The 16,995-nt window shown below is 38.7% G+C and overlaps 1 protein-coding gene across 9 annotated transcripts in view; it reads right to left on the minus strand.

Annotated features, from left to right (window-relative positions):
- lrba (LPS-responsive vesicle trafficking, beach and anchor containing) overlaps positions 1-13,372 on the minus strand; it is a 243,521-nt gene extending 230,149 nt beyond the window's left edge. For all 9 annotated transcript variants that reach the window (XM_015373646.1, XM_015373651.1, XM_015373653.1 and 6 more), the window contains exon 1: positions 12,522-13,372. In XM_015373646.1, coding sequence (XP_015229132.1) covers positions 12,522-12,707 — 186 coding nt within the window. In that variant the 5' untranslated portion in view covers positions 12,708-13,372. The remainder of the gene's footprint in view (positions 1-12,521) is intronic.
- Positions 13,373-16,995: the final 3,623 nt, after the last annotated feature.

Genomic DNA, 16,995 nt, shown 5'->3' on the forward strand with positions numbered 1-16,995 from the left:
TGCTGATAAGTAGCTAGTTTTATATCACTCACTGAGCTTAATGTGGTTCCTAGTAAATAATATCCCATTTCTGGAAATAAACCAAATTTCCTACCTCTCTTTAGGGTTATTAAACATGCTATGAAGTTGCTCCGCAGTTCAGGGAGCGAGAGAAAGGTGACGCTCGTTTACTTAAATCAGGGTGAGATGAGTTTATTTCACAAAATTGTACAGTAATGCCATTTCATTAAACGGATGCCTTCTTTATTAGATTTAGATGACTGTGACGAGACGGGTAGCCTGGCTGGCTCAGAGGCTGGCAGCTCCCATTCACTGCCTTCCGTTTTCACTGAGGCAGGTAGAAATGGAATGTCCCAGGCGAAGGTAGACGAATGTCACCGTGCACTTACAAGTTCATTGTTTCACAGAATCGATAAGAGAATCGATAAGGTATCGAAACGTTTCACAGAATGGATAAGGGAATCGGAATAGTGAAAAACGTATCAATTCCCAACCCTATTCACAAAGGAGCATTATCTTAGGTCCCTAATTCCAGCAGCTCCTAAACTCTCTATAAACATGAAAACTGCATACAACAAAAAGACTGTTAAGTACCGGGTATGTGCAAGGAGTGTTTGTTCATTCTGTTTGTTAACCTGAGACGGACTGGCATTCTACCCAGGCTCTTTTGAAATGAAAGCTGCATGTTGGCCCCAGATTATGCCTTTGTTGTTCATCACATCCATGCAGATTGTAAATAAAGTGGGTACATTTGAGTATGCCTGTCTTAAATGAATTATACTGCTTTTAGAGTGAATGATGTTTATACCACTGAATAACATACTACATTACTAAACAGTCTTCTAAAAAGAAATAGAGACGTGACTAAGACAACAAATAATTATCTTTAACCTATTTTGCCACTCCATCACAGGCTGTTACTTCTCTAACCTTTTCATGCCTGATGTTCCTTTCCAAAGCAGAGCTGCCTGAACACGAGCCAGCTGTAACCTTCAAAAATGAAGCGTTTGTGTAATCATAGGTGGCACTGATGACAGCTGACTTCAGTGGTTTCAGGGCACTTACAGCAATGCTAAAACTAGCATCCAGATCAGCTGCCTAAATGCCTGCTGCAAGATGAATGCTCCGAAAGAAAAATGATATATTTAGCCCAGATGCATTCTTACTTCACAGAAAAGATTTTTAAAAAATGTCAGCATTAATGTGATTCACAAAAAAATGTTCAAGTAGGATATTCCTGTTATCTAGAGATGCAGCAATCAGGCTTTCAATCACCAATATATGAATAGAATAGAAAAAAAGAATTCAAACTTATTGTCATTACATAGTCACAAGTACAAAGCAACAGGGGTCTTTCTCAGGGACCCAGAGTGGCAGTCTGTGGGAATGGGGATTAAACTCAGAACCTCTCGGACCCAAGCGCAATACCCTAACCACTAGCCCACCATTAGACCGTCTGTCTAGGGGACATGTCTGCGAATAATAATTTTTTCCCCATTGACCATGACTAAATCATTTGTGTAAAAATGTTTCCAAAATATTGACAAGCAAAAATTCACATTTTTGTTTTTGAAATGGGACCAACTTAAGATAAAAGGGTCATTTACTGACTGGTCTATTAGTATTGTTGAATTCCCAAACAAAGGACAACCAAGACTACAAAGTTTTAAAATATTAAATACAGTCATCTTTGAAAACTGCCTTGCATTTATTCAGATTATCTCCATCTGATACAAATATTTGTTTTATCATCTGGTATATTTTAGTGTGACCAAAAAAGCAAAACCAGAAGAATTGGACAAACACTGTTTGCACCTCTGTATTTCACATGTAAATATCTGATGTGGCTGGTAAGGATAAACAATGGCACAAATCTTTACACCATTGCTTTGGTCAACAGCAAAATTTTTCAAGTCATAAATAAGAACATATTGTTCTTGGCATTAAATGCAATTATGTAATGCCCTGGGTTATGTAAGCTTTTGGATTTAAAAATCAGACAAACTTTTGATGGCTTTGTGAAATATGCCGAGCTACTGCGATTCCAACAAACATCACGTTAACAGCTTAGAATGAGTTTGGGCCAGGTCTCATTGTAGAATGCACTGGTCATTTATTCAGGCGAAAAAGCGTTTCAATAAAAGGGGACAGTGGAAATATTTTTGTTTATTTTACTGATAGTTCTAATCAATGTTTACAATATTAGAAATGTTAAAATTTGTTTATTTAAAAAAATCATAGAATCTCTAAATATCTTTAGAAAAACTCAAAAGAAAAAAATCTCAATTTATTGTAAACTTTGTGTGAAAAAAAACAACCATTTTCTATTGCCCTGGTGGGGTACAACATTTGCATTTTGATCGACATACACCGACTACAGCTTTGCGTTTTTTTTTTGTTTTTTTTTAAATATAGTCCTGTTTTTTTGTTTGTTTTGACTTTTCAGAACAGGATTGTTTCAATTTTTGGGAAGTGAAAAATGTGGTACAGTCCCCACATGAAACAGGACATCAGTCAGCCTATGCATAGTTAATGGTGTGACCAAGACATTAATAAAATCATATTCAGAAAATGTTGTTGTACTTTTCTTACTTAGTTCAATAACCAATAAAGAAATGTATTCCATTACATTTCCAGACAGTTTTTTTAATGGGAAAACCATGGCAACGTAGTGGAAAACATATTCTACTTACATAAATTACTAAGCAAAGCAAACAGTTTGGAAATGCTAGCACATCAATTATTACCTAGGCCAAGGAGGTTATGTTTTAAGTGGAGTTGGTGTGTTTGATTGATTGTCTGTCCATCTGTGTACAGGATAACTTAAAAAGTTATCAATGAATTTTTATTAAACAAGCCATAACATTTTGGTGATGATCCCGATCAAAATCCGGATGAGGGAATTTTTTTAACATTATTTGGTAAAATAAAAAAAAAAAATAAAAAAAGGAGTTCCCTGCTAAACTAGAGAGTGGCAGCAGTGACTATTGACAGCTTGCATCAGATTTAAACATTAACTCTAACATTGTCTTACACTTTAGACAAAAACACATAAAAAAGTGAGCCATGCTTTGCTCAAAGTCTGGCTTTACTGATCAAAGAAAGCAGAGTGAATGAAGAAAGTGAAAGCAGAACAAACACCAGAGGCTGCAAACACACTGTGCCTTATTTATAAACTTAGGAAAGGTTTGTAAGGAAATTGTTACCAAAGGTTCACCTCATGCCAAAGAACACTTTGGTAATTAAATTTAAATTTGGTAATTAACCAGATCATCTGCGAGATTTATCTTTAAGGGCAAGTCCCAATATGGGGCAAAATTTGCTGCTCGGCAGAGGACTGCACAGTCCTTGTCTAGTTTCAAGCTAATAATATTTACTTGTCCACAAATCACCAGTCAGCCCCTGCAGGCCTGCTTTGGTTCAACAGCTGTATACCGACAAACATACATGTAAGTTAAGACAATTTGTCAATTAATTATTTTAATTTGCTTCTATTTTTCTTTTGCTCAGTTAATTCTGATCAGCGTGAAAAACCGAAATACACCATCCGATGTGTTCCAAAGAGCAGAAAGCAGTGAGGACATCCCAATAACACTGTGAATCATTTCAAACTAACACATACACATTCACATTCAGTATTAATCCAGTGAAGTTTCCAGAGCTGCTCTTATGCAGAGGACTGACAAAAAAAGACGTTAAAAAGCAAGAAATGAAGTAATCAACAATCATTCCCTTGATTGTTTATGGAAACAAAAAGGTCACTTTGAGGCTAAAAGAAGCATTGAGTCTCATGTTGAAAATAAAACCGATCGTGCACTCAGGGCTGAAAACTGCCTAGGGTTGTGCTTGTTTATACAACGTGGTCCGAGCTGCTTCCAGCAACAGAGGAGGAAGAGGTGTGACTGTGGAACTGGGCTGATGTGACAGATAGTGGAAAGAAGCAGATAAGATTTCATTCAAGTGTCAGATTAGAAGGCGTTCTGTTCTAGCCACAGAGGGCAAAGCATGCCCGGAGGAAGAACAAGGATCACCTCCTTACTGGTCTGCAGACATCGTTTTTTTACTACTCAGAATTCTGCATTCTTCATCTAAATCATACGCTGGATGGAGCTACCTGCACCACTGATGTGGATTTGATTTGGCAGACAGCTGCCTTCAAAAACTACCATTCATAATCTTGCTTGCAAAAAATTTAAAAGCAAACAGGCGTCTTTGTAATTTCAGCAACAAAATACCTAAAGAAATAAATGGCTACAGCTGAATGCTAGTAAATCAATTTCAGATTTATTGCTAGATGCATCAAACAACCCAGAGAACCACAACATTACAAGATGCTTTGATGAATAAAAAGGGAAATGTGCTATTTAAAGAACCAACAGATGATGGCTGTTTGGAGCAATTGAATTCACACGTAACAAAAGGAGAAACGTCTGAGCCAACATCAGAAAAAGTCAAACAGACGCTGCAAGGATTCACAATAATGAAACTTGAAAATAGCTCAAAATAGGTGCCATGTGTCCATAAAACAAACAGAATGACTAAAATAATAGATGAAAACACAGGAGTGCTTTTTTTCCTCATTAGGAACAAATGATATAATTGCAGCTTTAGGATAGTTTTATGAATCTTAGCACAAAGTGAACACACACTGGTCAGGCATAGCATTATGACCACTGAGTGGATCTGAAGTGAAGAACACTTTTCATCTGGGGAGGAGGTAATTAGGCAGTCAGTTCATAGTTTGTCCTCCAAGATGAGTCAGGGCATCTAAAGAAATGCAGTGGTCAGAGTCGATTAGAGAAGCCCTAAAATGTTCTGTGGTGAATTGGTGACAGTCATGGATGAAAGTCAGAATTTAAACTCCAGTAGAAGATCAAATAATATGTAGTGAAATTTAGAAGGCTTTAAAGTTTATTTTCTCCTCTGAGCTTTTTCATGTCTTTAGATCAAAAGCGGAAATCACAAAAAGAATTTCAACACATCGATGTTGGGAATTTAGCTCAAAACCTCAAGAATAAAAATGAATGGATTTCAGCTGTAATATGTGTTAGCAGGACCAAGCATCTACAGTAAAGAAGGGTTTTCTTATCCGACACTGCTAGGGGCTCAAATCCATTTCATGTTGCATTGAGACATATACACACCGTTACATTCAAGATGATAAACCACGAACCAACATACACACCTTTGGCTCCACTTTAGTTATTTCATTATTTGTAACGTAGATTTCAAAAAGGTTTTGCCAATATAAAAAGTTATGAATTTTATCAAACTTAGTTACTTAATTAGGTAATTGGCATATTAACAGTCACCTCTCCTTGCTTAGTACTTGTTTTCCGTTGCAGAGCACTGGGTTAAGATTGCATGTTACCATGACTGGATTTGCTGTCATTCATGCAGCTCTTGATGGGGGGGTGTCCTGCCAAAAATCAAGAGCATGTTCAGCATGACGCTCTGATGCAATCCACCAGCTCACACTGTACGTCTAAAAACCAGCTCCGCAGTGAGATGGCGCTACTCGGACTCGTCTATCCAGAAGCCAAACCACTAGAAGAGGAATATGAAGCTCTCTATAGTGAACCGCGCTGCCTTGGCAATTTGCGCAATCTTATGCTGAAAGCCCTAAATAGAAAGGCAACAACTTATTTGGAGAAAGACATGGCTGAGCAAAGGTGGCTACTACGGTCTGCCAATTTTACAGAAAGAACTCCATTTCACCCACTCCCCCGCTATGCTTCGGTGTTTTCATCTGAGAGGAAGAAGAAGAAGAGTCCTTCTTTGCGCATTCCAACTGAGTGTTTTGCCCACGACGGTTGACTGAAAATCAAACATGTTAAATTTATCCCGACCTCACGATTTCTAATTGGGAGGTGGTTCTGAGAGGCTGATCGCCCCTTGTTACCCCCTGTACCCTACAGGATGCACGACGCACAATCAGGCTGGAAGTCGGCCTGATCGAAAAATTCTCGCACGAATGGAAAGTCGCCCCAAAAAGAGCAAAAAAAAAATAGAAAGAAATCGCACAGTGTAAGCCCGGCTTAACCCAAATTTGTGCAATGGTCTTAGAAATGCCAGATCAAAAACATGAACTCATAGAAAGAAAAAAAAAAAAAAAAAACAGATTTATCAACCATTTAAGCCATGATAAAAGTAGGCTACTTACTTTAGAGTCTTGGAGTCGATCCATCTTTAGGCCTGAGGTGAACAGAAGACTCCCTCTTCATAATATGCTAGTCAGGGCAGACACTAATTCTGCCTCAAACAAAAAATTAGGTGACGTTTTTGGTGATCAAGAATCACCCCTTATAATCTTTTAGATTTTTACATTTTTTTGTAATTGTTTGTGTTTTCAGCCTCTCGTTTTACTAGAATTTATATCAAAAAGCTATTTTATTATCTGTAAGCAGTGGCAGGCAAACTCAGTAGAAGAAAACAAGCGCACCCTTTCTGAGACACTCATTCTATTAGCTGAAAGATTGCTAGGCCATGATTCTGACTCCAATCTGTGAGAGACGGAGAGAAACAAATACACAAGAACAACCAACGGGTTTGTGAGCGTATCTCTGACTCGAGCAGAGACTGGTTTGTGCACAAGGAGAAAGAAGTAAACAAGAGGAGAAAATATCTGTGCAAAAAGCATTAGATCTGAGAGCAGAAAGTAAGATGTGAGGGAGAAAAGAATATATTTGAGAGAACTATAAGTTTTGGTTTTTGGCAGGAAAATCTTCCATATTCTGAAAACACAAGCAGGGCTGAGTTTCCACCTCTGACATGTGAGCAGTGAAAACTTGAACTGCTCTCCCTTTAACAAGAGCTGAATAATGACAGATGAATATGTCAGAGGTCACCTTAAGCTCTTCTTCATAAGGGTACTAGCACTTTCTGAAGAATGTGAAACAAGTGTCACTCCCTGCAAGGCTGTGGTTGATGATGTACTGACATACTGCCTCACAGTGCAGTACTGAGGACAAGAGGGCCCTGCAATAATCAGGGCAGCTCAAAAGTTTTTTTAGAGTGTCCTTAACCTCAGTTTCAAAACCACCGCAGAAACTGAGCTCTAGACTTTATCCAAGACTTCTCACATTTTGTAGGGTGACATTTCAACAACTTTTATGACACAAACTGTACAACAAAAGCGAACCCTCTAGCAGTGTGAGGCCACTTCACCCTTATTTAGTTATGAATTCAGTTTAGCTAGGTCAGCATAAATTAATACACACCCATAAATCACTAACATAACAGTATTTATACGTTCTATTACAGCAACAGAGACAAATTGATCCAAAATAAAGTTCAAACATGCAAAAGCAGATTGTGACATAATTTACCAGTTAAAATACTGATCATATCATCCAGCATTTGTAAACTAGCTACCATCTTCCTTAAATATGTCCTGTTATCTGCAGTTGACTGCTGCTTACAAAAAAAAAAAATAATCATCCAATTATAATATAAAAAGAATAAATTCTGTTTAAATTCTCTGCTACTTTGGCAATGTCATTTACTTTTATATACGTGTTGTCGGCTGATTGCTTAGTGGTTAACTGCCTTTGTTTGAACTAAAAACATAAACAAACGGATTCCTCATTCAGAAATGCTTACAGTACACCACTCAGAGAAATACCTCTCCGTGCTCCAAGCAGCTTTCTGCGTTCGACATTTCACATAACTTCACCAAAACCAAAAACCAAAACAAGAAAGCAGGCCTGCTTCCTGTAAAACTGTGGGTAGCCATTTACAACACACTTAAAATGACTGCAAACTTTTGAACCTGCCTTCGATAACTGCAGAAATTCAAACATTCTCCCATTTAAAAGCAGCCCGATCATGATTTCTCAAACCTTGGGATTGACCTAAAATATCTGATACCTACTCTGCACTGGGAGATGTTTGCTCAGTATTATTTTTATCTGAACACGTGGGGGAAGAGATTTTTGTTTCTAGGCCACAACTTAATAACACACTAGATAAAGGTATAAAATAGGGCAAACATCCTTAGAATTGGTGGCTACCTTTTTACATTATACTAGTCATCTGATGAAATTGACTAACAAGCCAACAAAGTCCAAATTGTCCTCAGAATATGGTGGAATATCATTTTAATTAAAGGCTTTTGTGGCAACAAAAGATAAATACGGTATGCAGGTGTTTCTGTTTACCCTTCTTTATGATGATGCTGGGTAGGGCTGACCTGGGATGGGCTTTAGCAAAGAGGGCTTCATTAGGCAACACCTGGGCTGGGCCAAAATTACACAAGACACTGAGCAGATTTCTTAAAAAATCTGACAGATCAAATATAATACATCAAATCATGTAAATAAAAAAATCTAAGAGCGTGAATAAGACATGGTGGCCTGTGAAAAATAAGAAATTGTGCTTGAGAAATATAAAACTCTCATCTTCTAGTTTACTCTGCTTCTTTCATCTATCACATTTTAGCAGATGCGCCAACATGGAGTGGAAAAAAAGACAACTAGATTTTATAAAGATTTGCAATTCTTTTCCCCTATTGTCATCAAATCAAGACTCCAAGCAAAAACCACAGTCAGCCGTCCAACCAATGCACCTCCTGATGTTTTGAACCTCAGCACACGTGTCACGGCGACCACCTCTGTGGCAAGCTCTCACAGCTCACTCCACTGCAGAAACCTTTGTGCCATTAGACTTGTATGTAGAGAAGGACCGCAAGAACCATCCTAAAGGGAAATTATGAGCAATATTTTTTGTTAAGGGGGGATTACCGCATGAAGAATAAATAAGAACAGCATGGAGTGTGATTTTAGGAGATGCCCAAGAAGAGAAACCACTGTATGCCCTTATGACCGTCTCCACAAACTGCATGTCTGGAGTAATTACTCTTATTTTCAAAGAGGCAAACTAACCTTTAGCACCAATAGAACATCTAAGCTAGTGAACCTGACCCATTGAAAAATGATATACATCAAACATGAAATACTGAGAATTGTCTTTGCTATATCACATTAACTATAGGATTGGTTTGCAAAAGAGTAAAGGACGCACATGGCCAGTCTTAAATCTGAGGCAAAGACAGCTTTATATTCAATTCTGTTTCAACAATGGGATGTGAAAAGACATTCAAATGTTTTATAAGCAGGAGGAATGTGAGTTTTTCCAATTCCTAATTTGCTGAAAAGGAAAAACAAATCTGTAGATAATCAAACATGCCATATGTGAGGTTTTACTAATGGCAGAGCAGTAAAGGCCATAGCCACGTGAAGAAAACCGCCTGTATACCACCCTATGATTAATTTGCCTCCACAGTGGGGGTTGTGGTTCACTTAATCATTACAGACACAGGATGAGTCTCCCCCTCTACAGGACTTCATTGTTTCACACGGTGACAAAGCAGTTCCGCAGGTTCCACTTTTGCCTCTCCTCCCACCTCTGCAGCGGAAACTCTGGTTAAGCATGCTCTATCCTAAACGCTACATTTCCTGGTTGTAGAGAGATCCATTCATTCATTCTCAAGCAGGTGTACTAAGGTCACTTAACAGCTCGCTATCGCTGATGCAGAAAAACAGAACCACCCAAGAGGTGATATATGACTGACTTCAATGTGTAACACAAAATAACTGCAGCAGCTTCCTTCTTTAAATATTTCGGCATTAATATTTTCCAGTCCATATAAAATCCATCTAAAAATGTAAAAATATAAACTATTTGACCAACTCCCCACATTAGTAGTTTTGCAAGCTACTTGGTAAATCAATTGACTCTAGAAGATGGATGAGTGCAGAGCTGTCCAGAAGCCTGAGGAAGCCAACCAACGTTGTAGGACCCTCAGGCCAGCAGGGGGCACATCCTAGTAGGCTGGACAAGTCATTGATGTAGATTTGTCGTTGGGTTTAAGAAAAATGGGTCTATGTTAAAAATCGCATCAATTGGTCATTATCTATTTATTTTTTTAATATAGTTCAAAAACAAAACTTTGATTTATTTAGCAATAAAAAATAAAAATAAAAAACCTCTCAGCTGATTTCCTATTTAATGCACAATAACACTGGAGTTTATTCAGTCAGTGAATGCTTATGAGCACAACCACTTGCTTGACTGGACATTACACTACTGGCTGTACTTTCCACTCCAAAAGAGCATTTTATGTCCCATGTTCAAATTACTCCTGATGACATCATGGAAAGACTTATATATATATATATTTTTTTTTTTTTTTTATACATTTCATTTTGTTTTTGATTCCTACAGCAACAGAAATGGAAACAAATTGCTGGAGTTTAGTTGGTTGGCTGGTTGCAAAAAAACCCTTTTTGAATTATGAGAAGATTAATAGAAGTGTTAAAAAAGATTTTAAATGTTTTTAAATTACCAAAATTTGAACAACCAACGGTTTACATGTGTGAGCATGTGCATACTTTTTCCCTCAGAGTCTGGTTTCTGTTAAAAAAAAAAAAAAAACTGAAATCCATTCAGTTTCCCTTCTATATAAAACATTATACAAGCAGAATAACCTTTTCGTTAATGAGAGAATGTTCTCGGTCACAACTGTGTAAAATATAATACTCTACAGTAACAAAAGTGACCTTTTTATTGAAATAAATAACATCAATAAACTGACATTGTGATTATTCTGGATTTCTAAGTTACAACTTCTCACAGCTTTATAAACAAACTTTTAAATGTCACCAACACATATGATCCTTCAATCATGTGGAAGGTCGTCCTTTACTTTTTCACACCACCTTTTTGTTCTTTTAAAACTCAATCAAATTTACACTTCCTTTCATAATCTGAGTCCACATTAATAAATTCACCTGGCTTTATCAGTTTGCCTGACAAGCTTAACTTTTCAGTATGCTAAGAGTAAACTTTTGACTTTCCCCACAGGGAAAACATGCCGCTGGTATTTTACTTAGGGGGGGCCCAATTTTCACCCCGTGATTAAACTAGTATATTGGGTAGATGCTCTATCTTGGTAAGGCTTTAACCGGGCCACACCGCATACCTGCAATACAAACCATGACCCTGATATAAACGTGTCATTGAGCCTTTTTTTGGGTACAGAAACAAAATCTTACCTTAAATAACAAAACTAGCATCAAGCCATCAAGTTCAGGCTGTCTGTATGATCCTCAGTGGTTTATATTTGCTATAAATTTACATTGACAGCAGCTAATGATGTAATAATTATTAGGTCTTGAATGATCTCTGAAACATGGCGAACGGATTGCCCAATTACGCAGCAATCTCTTACAGTAGGTCATCATCTCTTCTTCTTCGGTTATCCACTGTGAAGGGAAAGAATTGCTACACTTTTCTAAATCTGATTTGTTTTGGAAAAGATCCTACTTGGACTTCTGACCAGGTGACCTAATATATCAGACAGCCTTTATCAACATAACTCTTCTATAGCCATGAAAATACAACCAAAGCAAAGGCCTTCTGCCAAAGTTTAGACATGATATAATCTACAAATAGTAATACTTTATGTCATACTGCTGTAAACAATTTGTTTAGAATGGCAGGTCCATCTGATTAGCTGCCTTCAAACACTAAGGCTACATTCACACTGCAGGCAGTAAGACTCAATTCTGATTTTTTTTATTGTGAAATCCAATTCTTTTGCATAGCTGTTCACATAGCCAAATAAATGCAACTTTTATGTGATCCCCTGTGTGAACTGCATTCATACAGCTTAAGTGTCCCGCATGCGGAGTAGAGGATGCGATGACGTCACAAGCTCACATGCAGCGCATCTAGCAGTCCTTCATTTCTTTCCCAACCTCAGCCTGCGCATAAAAAATAAAATAACTTCAAGAGGGTTGAATATAACGACTGTGCTCTGCATTATCGTCTACAGTGGGGGGGTTTTTTCCCGCATCTGTGTAGCAAGATGCAGAATAGTGACCTTTGTAGAGTATTAATGTCGTTGATGAAAGAGACCTTGCCGTTCAGACACAGGTCGCAGTTTCAAAGATCGGATACATATTGGATTCAGGACCACACAGCCAAATGGCCTTGGTCACAGTGGAAAAATCCAATCTGTGCTGGTCAGACTGCAATGAAAAGATCAGATACAGGTTGCATATGGGCAAAAAAAAAAATTGGATCACTTCAGGTTGCAGTGTGAACATAGCCAAAGTTTTTATTTGTACTTTTTAACAAATTTTCAGCAATCTAGGGATCTTTTTTAATCAATATTTTTTTTTTTATTTAGAACCTTAAATCAATGTAGAGAATATATCTTTTTTATTGGAAATGGTGGCCTGTATAAAATTCTGCTCAGGGCCCCATTTAATCTGGATCCGGCCCTGCTTTGACTCCAACAGCTATAATGGCCAGGAACCCTATGAGGCTGTTAGAAAGTGTGACAGACAGGAAATTGCAAACCCAACTAAGGCTCATATTCTATGGAACTTTCACAAAATACTTTTCTGAATAAATTTAGCGTCTGACATTAAGATTAAAAAGGGATCCTGCTGTGACAAAAGGACAGGGTGACAGTGCAACCTGCGGCCTGCCCTCAGCTCCCATAATCAGCTTACCAGGTTGAACACAGTCTCCACGATGTCTCGGTTGGAAACTTCCCCAACTTCCACCAGGCCGGCCAGCACGGCGAATTTCATCCTGATTCCCCTGATGGGCACCGCGGGGTTGAGCTGCATGGAGCCCGATCGGCCGTCCTTTCCATCACCTGGCTGCGCTGCGCCCGCCGCCTCCGCGCTAGCCATTGCTAAGGAAGGACGGGACAGGTGGCGTTCACAGGTAAGGCACCTGTTCACCTCCAATGGCGAGGGTGCCTCCGACGTGGAAAAAGGAGAAAAAAAACGGCTCTTCTGTCTCTCCTTCAGATTAAGTGCGAGCAGCCTAAAGACACATAATTACATCCATTTCTTCCCATTTAAAGTAGTTTAACGGGCGATGGATAAAGCGCAGGGATTGTGTCGGTGGTTGGAAATGTCACCCACACTGACTAACTCCTCTCCTCTGCCCTGCTCGCTCCGTAACTTGATACCGCACGGATTAATTGATGCGGTTCAAACCCGTGAAGAACTGCAGGTAGAAAGCGACCCGAAGCGGGCAACGTCCACCTGGTTCCTCCTCTGGATACAGTCACTTTAATTTCTCCCCTTCAGCTGTGGAAGTTGCTGCTGCTGTCACCGAGTCCACTCACTCACTTGACACTCAGCCGAAAAACTCTCCACAAAGGCAGGGATAAAGTCCCATCTGCTGCAGCGATGGGGGAAAGGTAAAGGACGGAGGTGGGCTCGATGCTCCTCGGGAAGCTCCGCAGACTCAGTTAATTGACAACGTTGAAGCAGCTGCGCCGCTTTTGCTTCCTGATCTGCCCCGGTAGCTTCAGTTCGTCAGCGCCATGACAGTGGAGCCCTGGAGTGAACGGCGCATGCGCAGTTCATCCTGCTCGCTGCTCAGCTCTGAGGCAGGTGAGCCTCCCAGGTGGCTCCTCAGGACGTTACACTTCTGTTAATAATGTCTCATTTGTCAGCTTTTTCGCCTCTGGTATGACCTGTTTCTAAGAGGTGCCTTCGCTTAGCATATTTCCATCAACAACCAACAAAATAAAAACTGCTTTCATTTTTACACAAGCTCATTAAACATGATAATTGACCTTGACTAACAGGTAGACCCCAAAAATGTGAACAACATGATTGATCCTTATGATGGTTGTGCTACAGCTCATAAAAAGTCGAAGTGTTTTTTTTTTTTTTTTGTTTTTTTTTTAGAAAATGTTTGAAAATCTGAGTTGCTATTTGATGACTAAATATAAGATTTAAAGGTATAGTGGAGGGTGTTCTTTTTCCGGGTGGATCATCAAAATAAGTAGTCCTCCTAATTGTCAATCATTCTGGTGATATGTTTACGTCCCCATTGTAGCTTACATAGTGGAAAACTTGCAAATGTTTTGGAAAGTAAGCTTGTTTGCATGATGCAAACAGCAACATTTTAACAGAGGTGTAGCCAGAAAATTTTTATAAGGGTGGCCAGCAGACTGGGAAAGATTTTTGGCCCTGCCATTTTTCCATCTACACCGGCCCACTCCCCACCCCCCGAGAAAAAAAAAAAAAAAAAAAAAAGCACAATCAAACATGTGCATCTCAAATGTAATACACAATACGGATACATATTGTGGATTAACCAATCTATCTCCAAGCATCACACGGCAACCATCACCAAGACTTCTATAATGCGGTTTTACTGGCTTTGGTAATTAAAGGGGGACACCGTTATTTTTGCATTAGGTCCTTGATTTTACGTTATTACATCATATTCTACTCACCCATATTAGTTTTATGTCATTTGGAGCTGTTCTGAAGATATTCGGTTTTGTAATCCAAGTAACGTCTTCCTATGGGCAACGACTTGAAGGCACAAACTAAACTGTTCATAATTTATCATTTATGGTACGCCAGAATTCATAACATGTAGGCGAATCACTGTCCCCCAGACATCCACGGTCATATTTTTTATATTTAAATTTTTTTATAACAGTGGCACATGTATGATGTCATGCGCGTGCTCCCGCTACCGTTCATTCTTCCTGTCCGCTGAACTGCTGCTAGTTTTACTCACATGCCTGGAAGATGTCTAGTGCTACTACCACAGATGATCTCGCTCTCGAAATGGAATTGAACGATTCAGATTAGCTCGCCGAATGAATGTAAGGGATAGAGCGTAGCCGCCTGTGGCCGGGGCTGCCTGTCACAACTCCAGTCCGAGACGCAGATGACGTCTTACACACTCCGCTTTGTTTTTAAAAAATATGAATATAAAAAATATAACCACGGATGTCTGGGTGACAGTGATTCACCTACATGTTATGAATGCTGGCGTACCATAAAGAATAAATTATGAACAGTTTAGTTTGTGCCTTCAAGTCGTTGCCCATAGGAAGAGGTTATTTGGATATAACCTAAAGGAATATCTTCAGAACCGCTCCAAATGACACAAAACTCATATGGGTGAGTAGAGCATGATGTAATAACGTAAAATCAAGGAGCCAATGTAAAAAAAACAAAGTTCCCCTTTAACATAGATGCGACAGTGACTGCTGCTGCGCAACGTCCACACGTGCACAAAGCCAGCCAGACATCCACTCACACATACTAGGTCTACAACATAAGCCTGAGTGTTGTAAAAACACCAACATAAAACAATACAATATAGAGGCAGACTGGCAGTTCTTCAAGAATGAATACATGAAAACTCAGCGGTGTGTAAGTATTCACTGCAAGTCTAAGTGGCATGGGGGCAATGAAACGGAATAATGTAAATAGATGCAAAATCCCATCATGCACCGCAACATAGTTTTGCAAAATATTCCAACATAAATTTGCCAAATATCAAAGCAACATTGTATTTTGGTTTAAAGAAAGCGTTTTAGTTTTATCATAATTTAGTTTGTTGCAAGGATTTTACAGTTTGAAGAAATAGAAAATGACACCATATGCCAAGGAAGGACTGTATATACTGCATGCGTCAGTTAGATAGGTAAGATTGTATTACTTCTTGAACTCCTTGGTAACTTATATTCAAAGGTAAGTGGCCGGAGAGGGAATGTTGGGGGCCGGTATGATTAAAGGAGGGCCAGCCCTCGCATGCTGAAAGTAGGACCGACCCACCTGGCAAATGCCCGATATCACACATTTCCAGTCCAGGGCTGGAGGCCAGGCAATAATCAATGTAGACTGAGGGGTGGCCAAAAGTGGATCGGCACCAGAACCTCAGGGTCAATCTGCACTTTTCCAACAGGAAAATTAACGAGCGCAACATCCATATTTTCAAAATAAAGACTAACAACGCATATATTTAAACATCCATGGTGTCTAAATTAAAGGTATAGTGGATAAAATTCTTTCAGGTTTGAGTTCTGGGGCAAACATCTGTTCCATTGTCATTACTTACCTACTTTTATCAATAATCATTCGGCATAAAATTGATTTTTACATGTACTAATATCTACATGAATTGATTATTTTATAATTTTTTTTTATATTTATTTATGATTTCACTGAAGACACCTAGATGACTTGCAGAGACACATTATTTTCTCTTTTTCCAATTTTAACTAAAAATCTAGTTCTGAAAAGAGCATTAATTCTGTATTTATCATCTTTAATGTTAGCATATTGATGAGCATAATTAACCACAGGGTGTTTGTTGTGAAGTAATTAGTAATATATGAAAAATGAAAATGTTTTGAATATTCCACTTTTCGAATATTCCGAATATTACTGCTGCCACCGTCTGTATTAGAGGGAAAAATTGGTAGAGGTGGCCAATGATTGGCAAAGGGTGGCCATGACCACCCCTGGCCCCCCATCTAGCTTCGCCCCTGCATTTAAACATAGCTTGCACAAGGAGAAATTACTTCCCCCTCAGGAGCGGTCAACAGAGGGAGCGGGTAACCTGCACCTCTCCACTTTGCGGGTCTTTTCAGATAATCCTCTGCAATACCTTTAATGTTAATTGGGCGCTATTGAGTAAATACATTTTACCCTTTCAACTTAAGGTTTTCTTATTTTAAAAACTTCTTGACTTGTTTAACGATACCATGCAATGGAAAAAAACAAAAAGCAGATTAAACCATGTCTAAATAATACTACAAAATAAACAATTTAGAAGAAAAAAATAAATGCACCATAAAAACGGCCTGGGCTGGTACAAACAAAATGGAGGCAATCTTTGATTTAAATGGAGAGTAGGTCCACTTTATTTTCTCTAGGACTGTAACTATTACCAAAGTCAAATGTGGAATTATATATTAAGATATATTTATACATTTTTACTGTTAAATACTTTATTTATATGCCCTAAGAAAGGCGTGCGATATGGCTAGAAAATGTATATCAATGCAAGACATTCATCGTTCGTATCAATTCTTGTTGATTAGTATTTTGTTTTATCTGTATGAAATAAGGACCAGGGAAAAAAGAAAAACGAAAGGTAACTTTAGACCTATTTAAAGGTGACCTCTAAAAGGAGGTTAGCTCCACTGCT

This window comes from Cyprinodon variegatus, unplaced genomic scaffold (genome assembly GCF_000732505.1).
Source record: "Cyprinodon variegatus isolate N-32 unplaced genomic scaffold, C_variegatus-1.0 Scaffold90, whole genome shotgun sequence".
Lineage (NCBI taxonomy): Eukaryota > Metazoa > Chordata > Actinopteri > Cyprinodontiformes > Cyprinodontidae > Cyprinodon > Cyprinodon variegatus.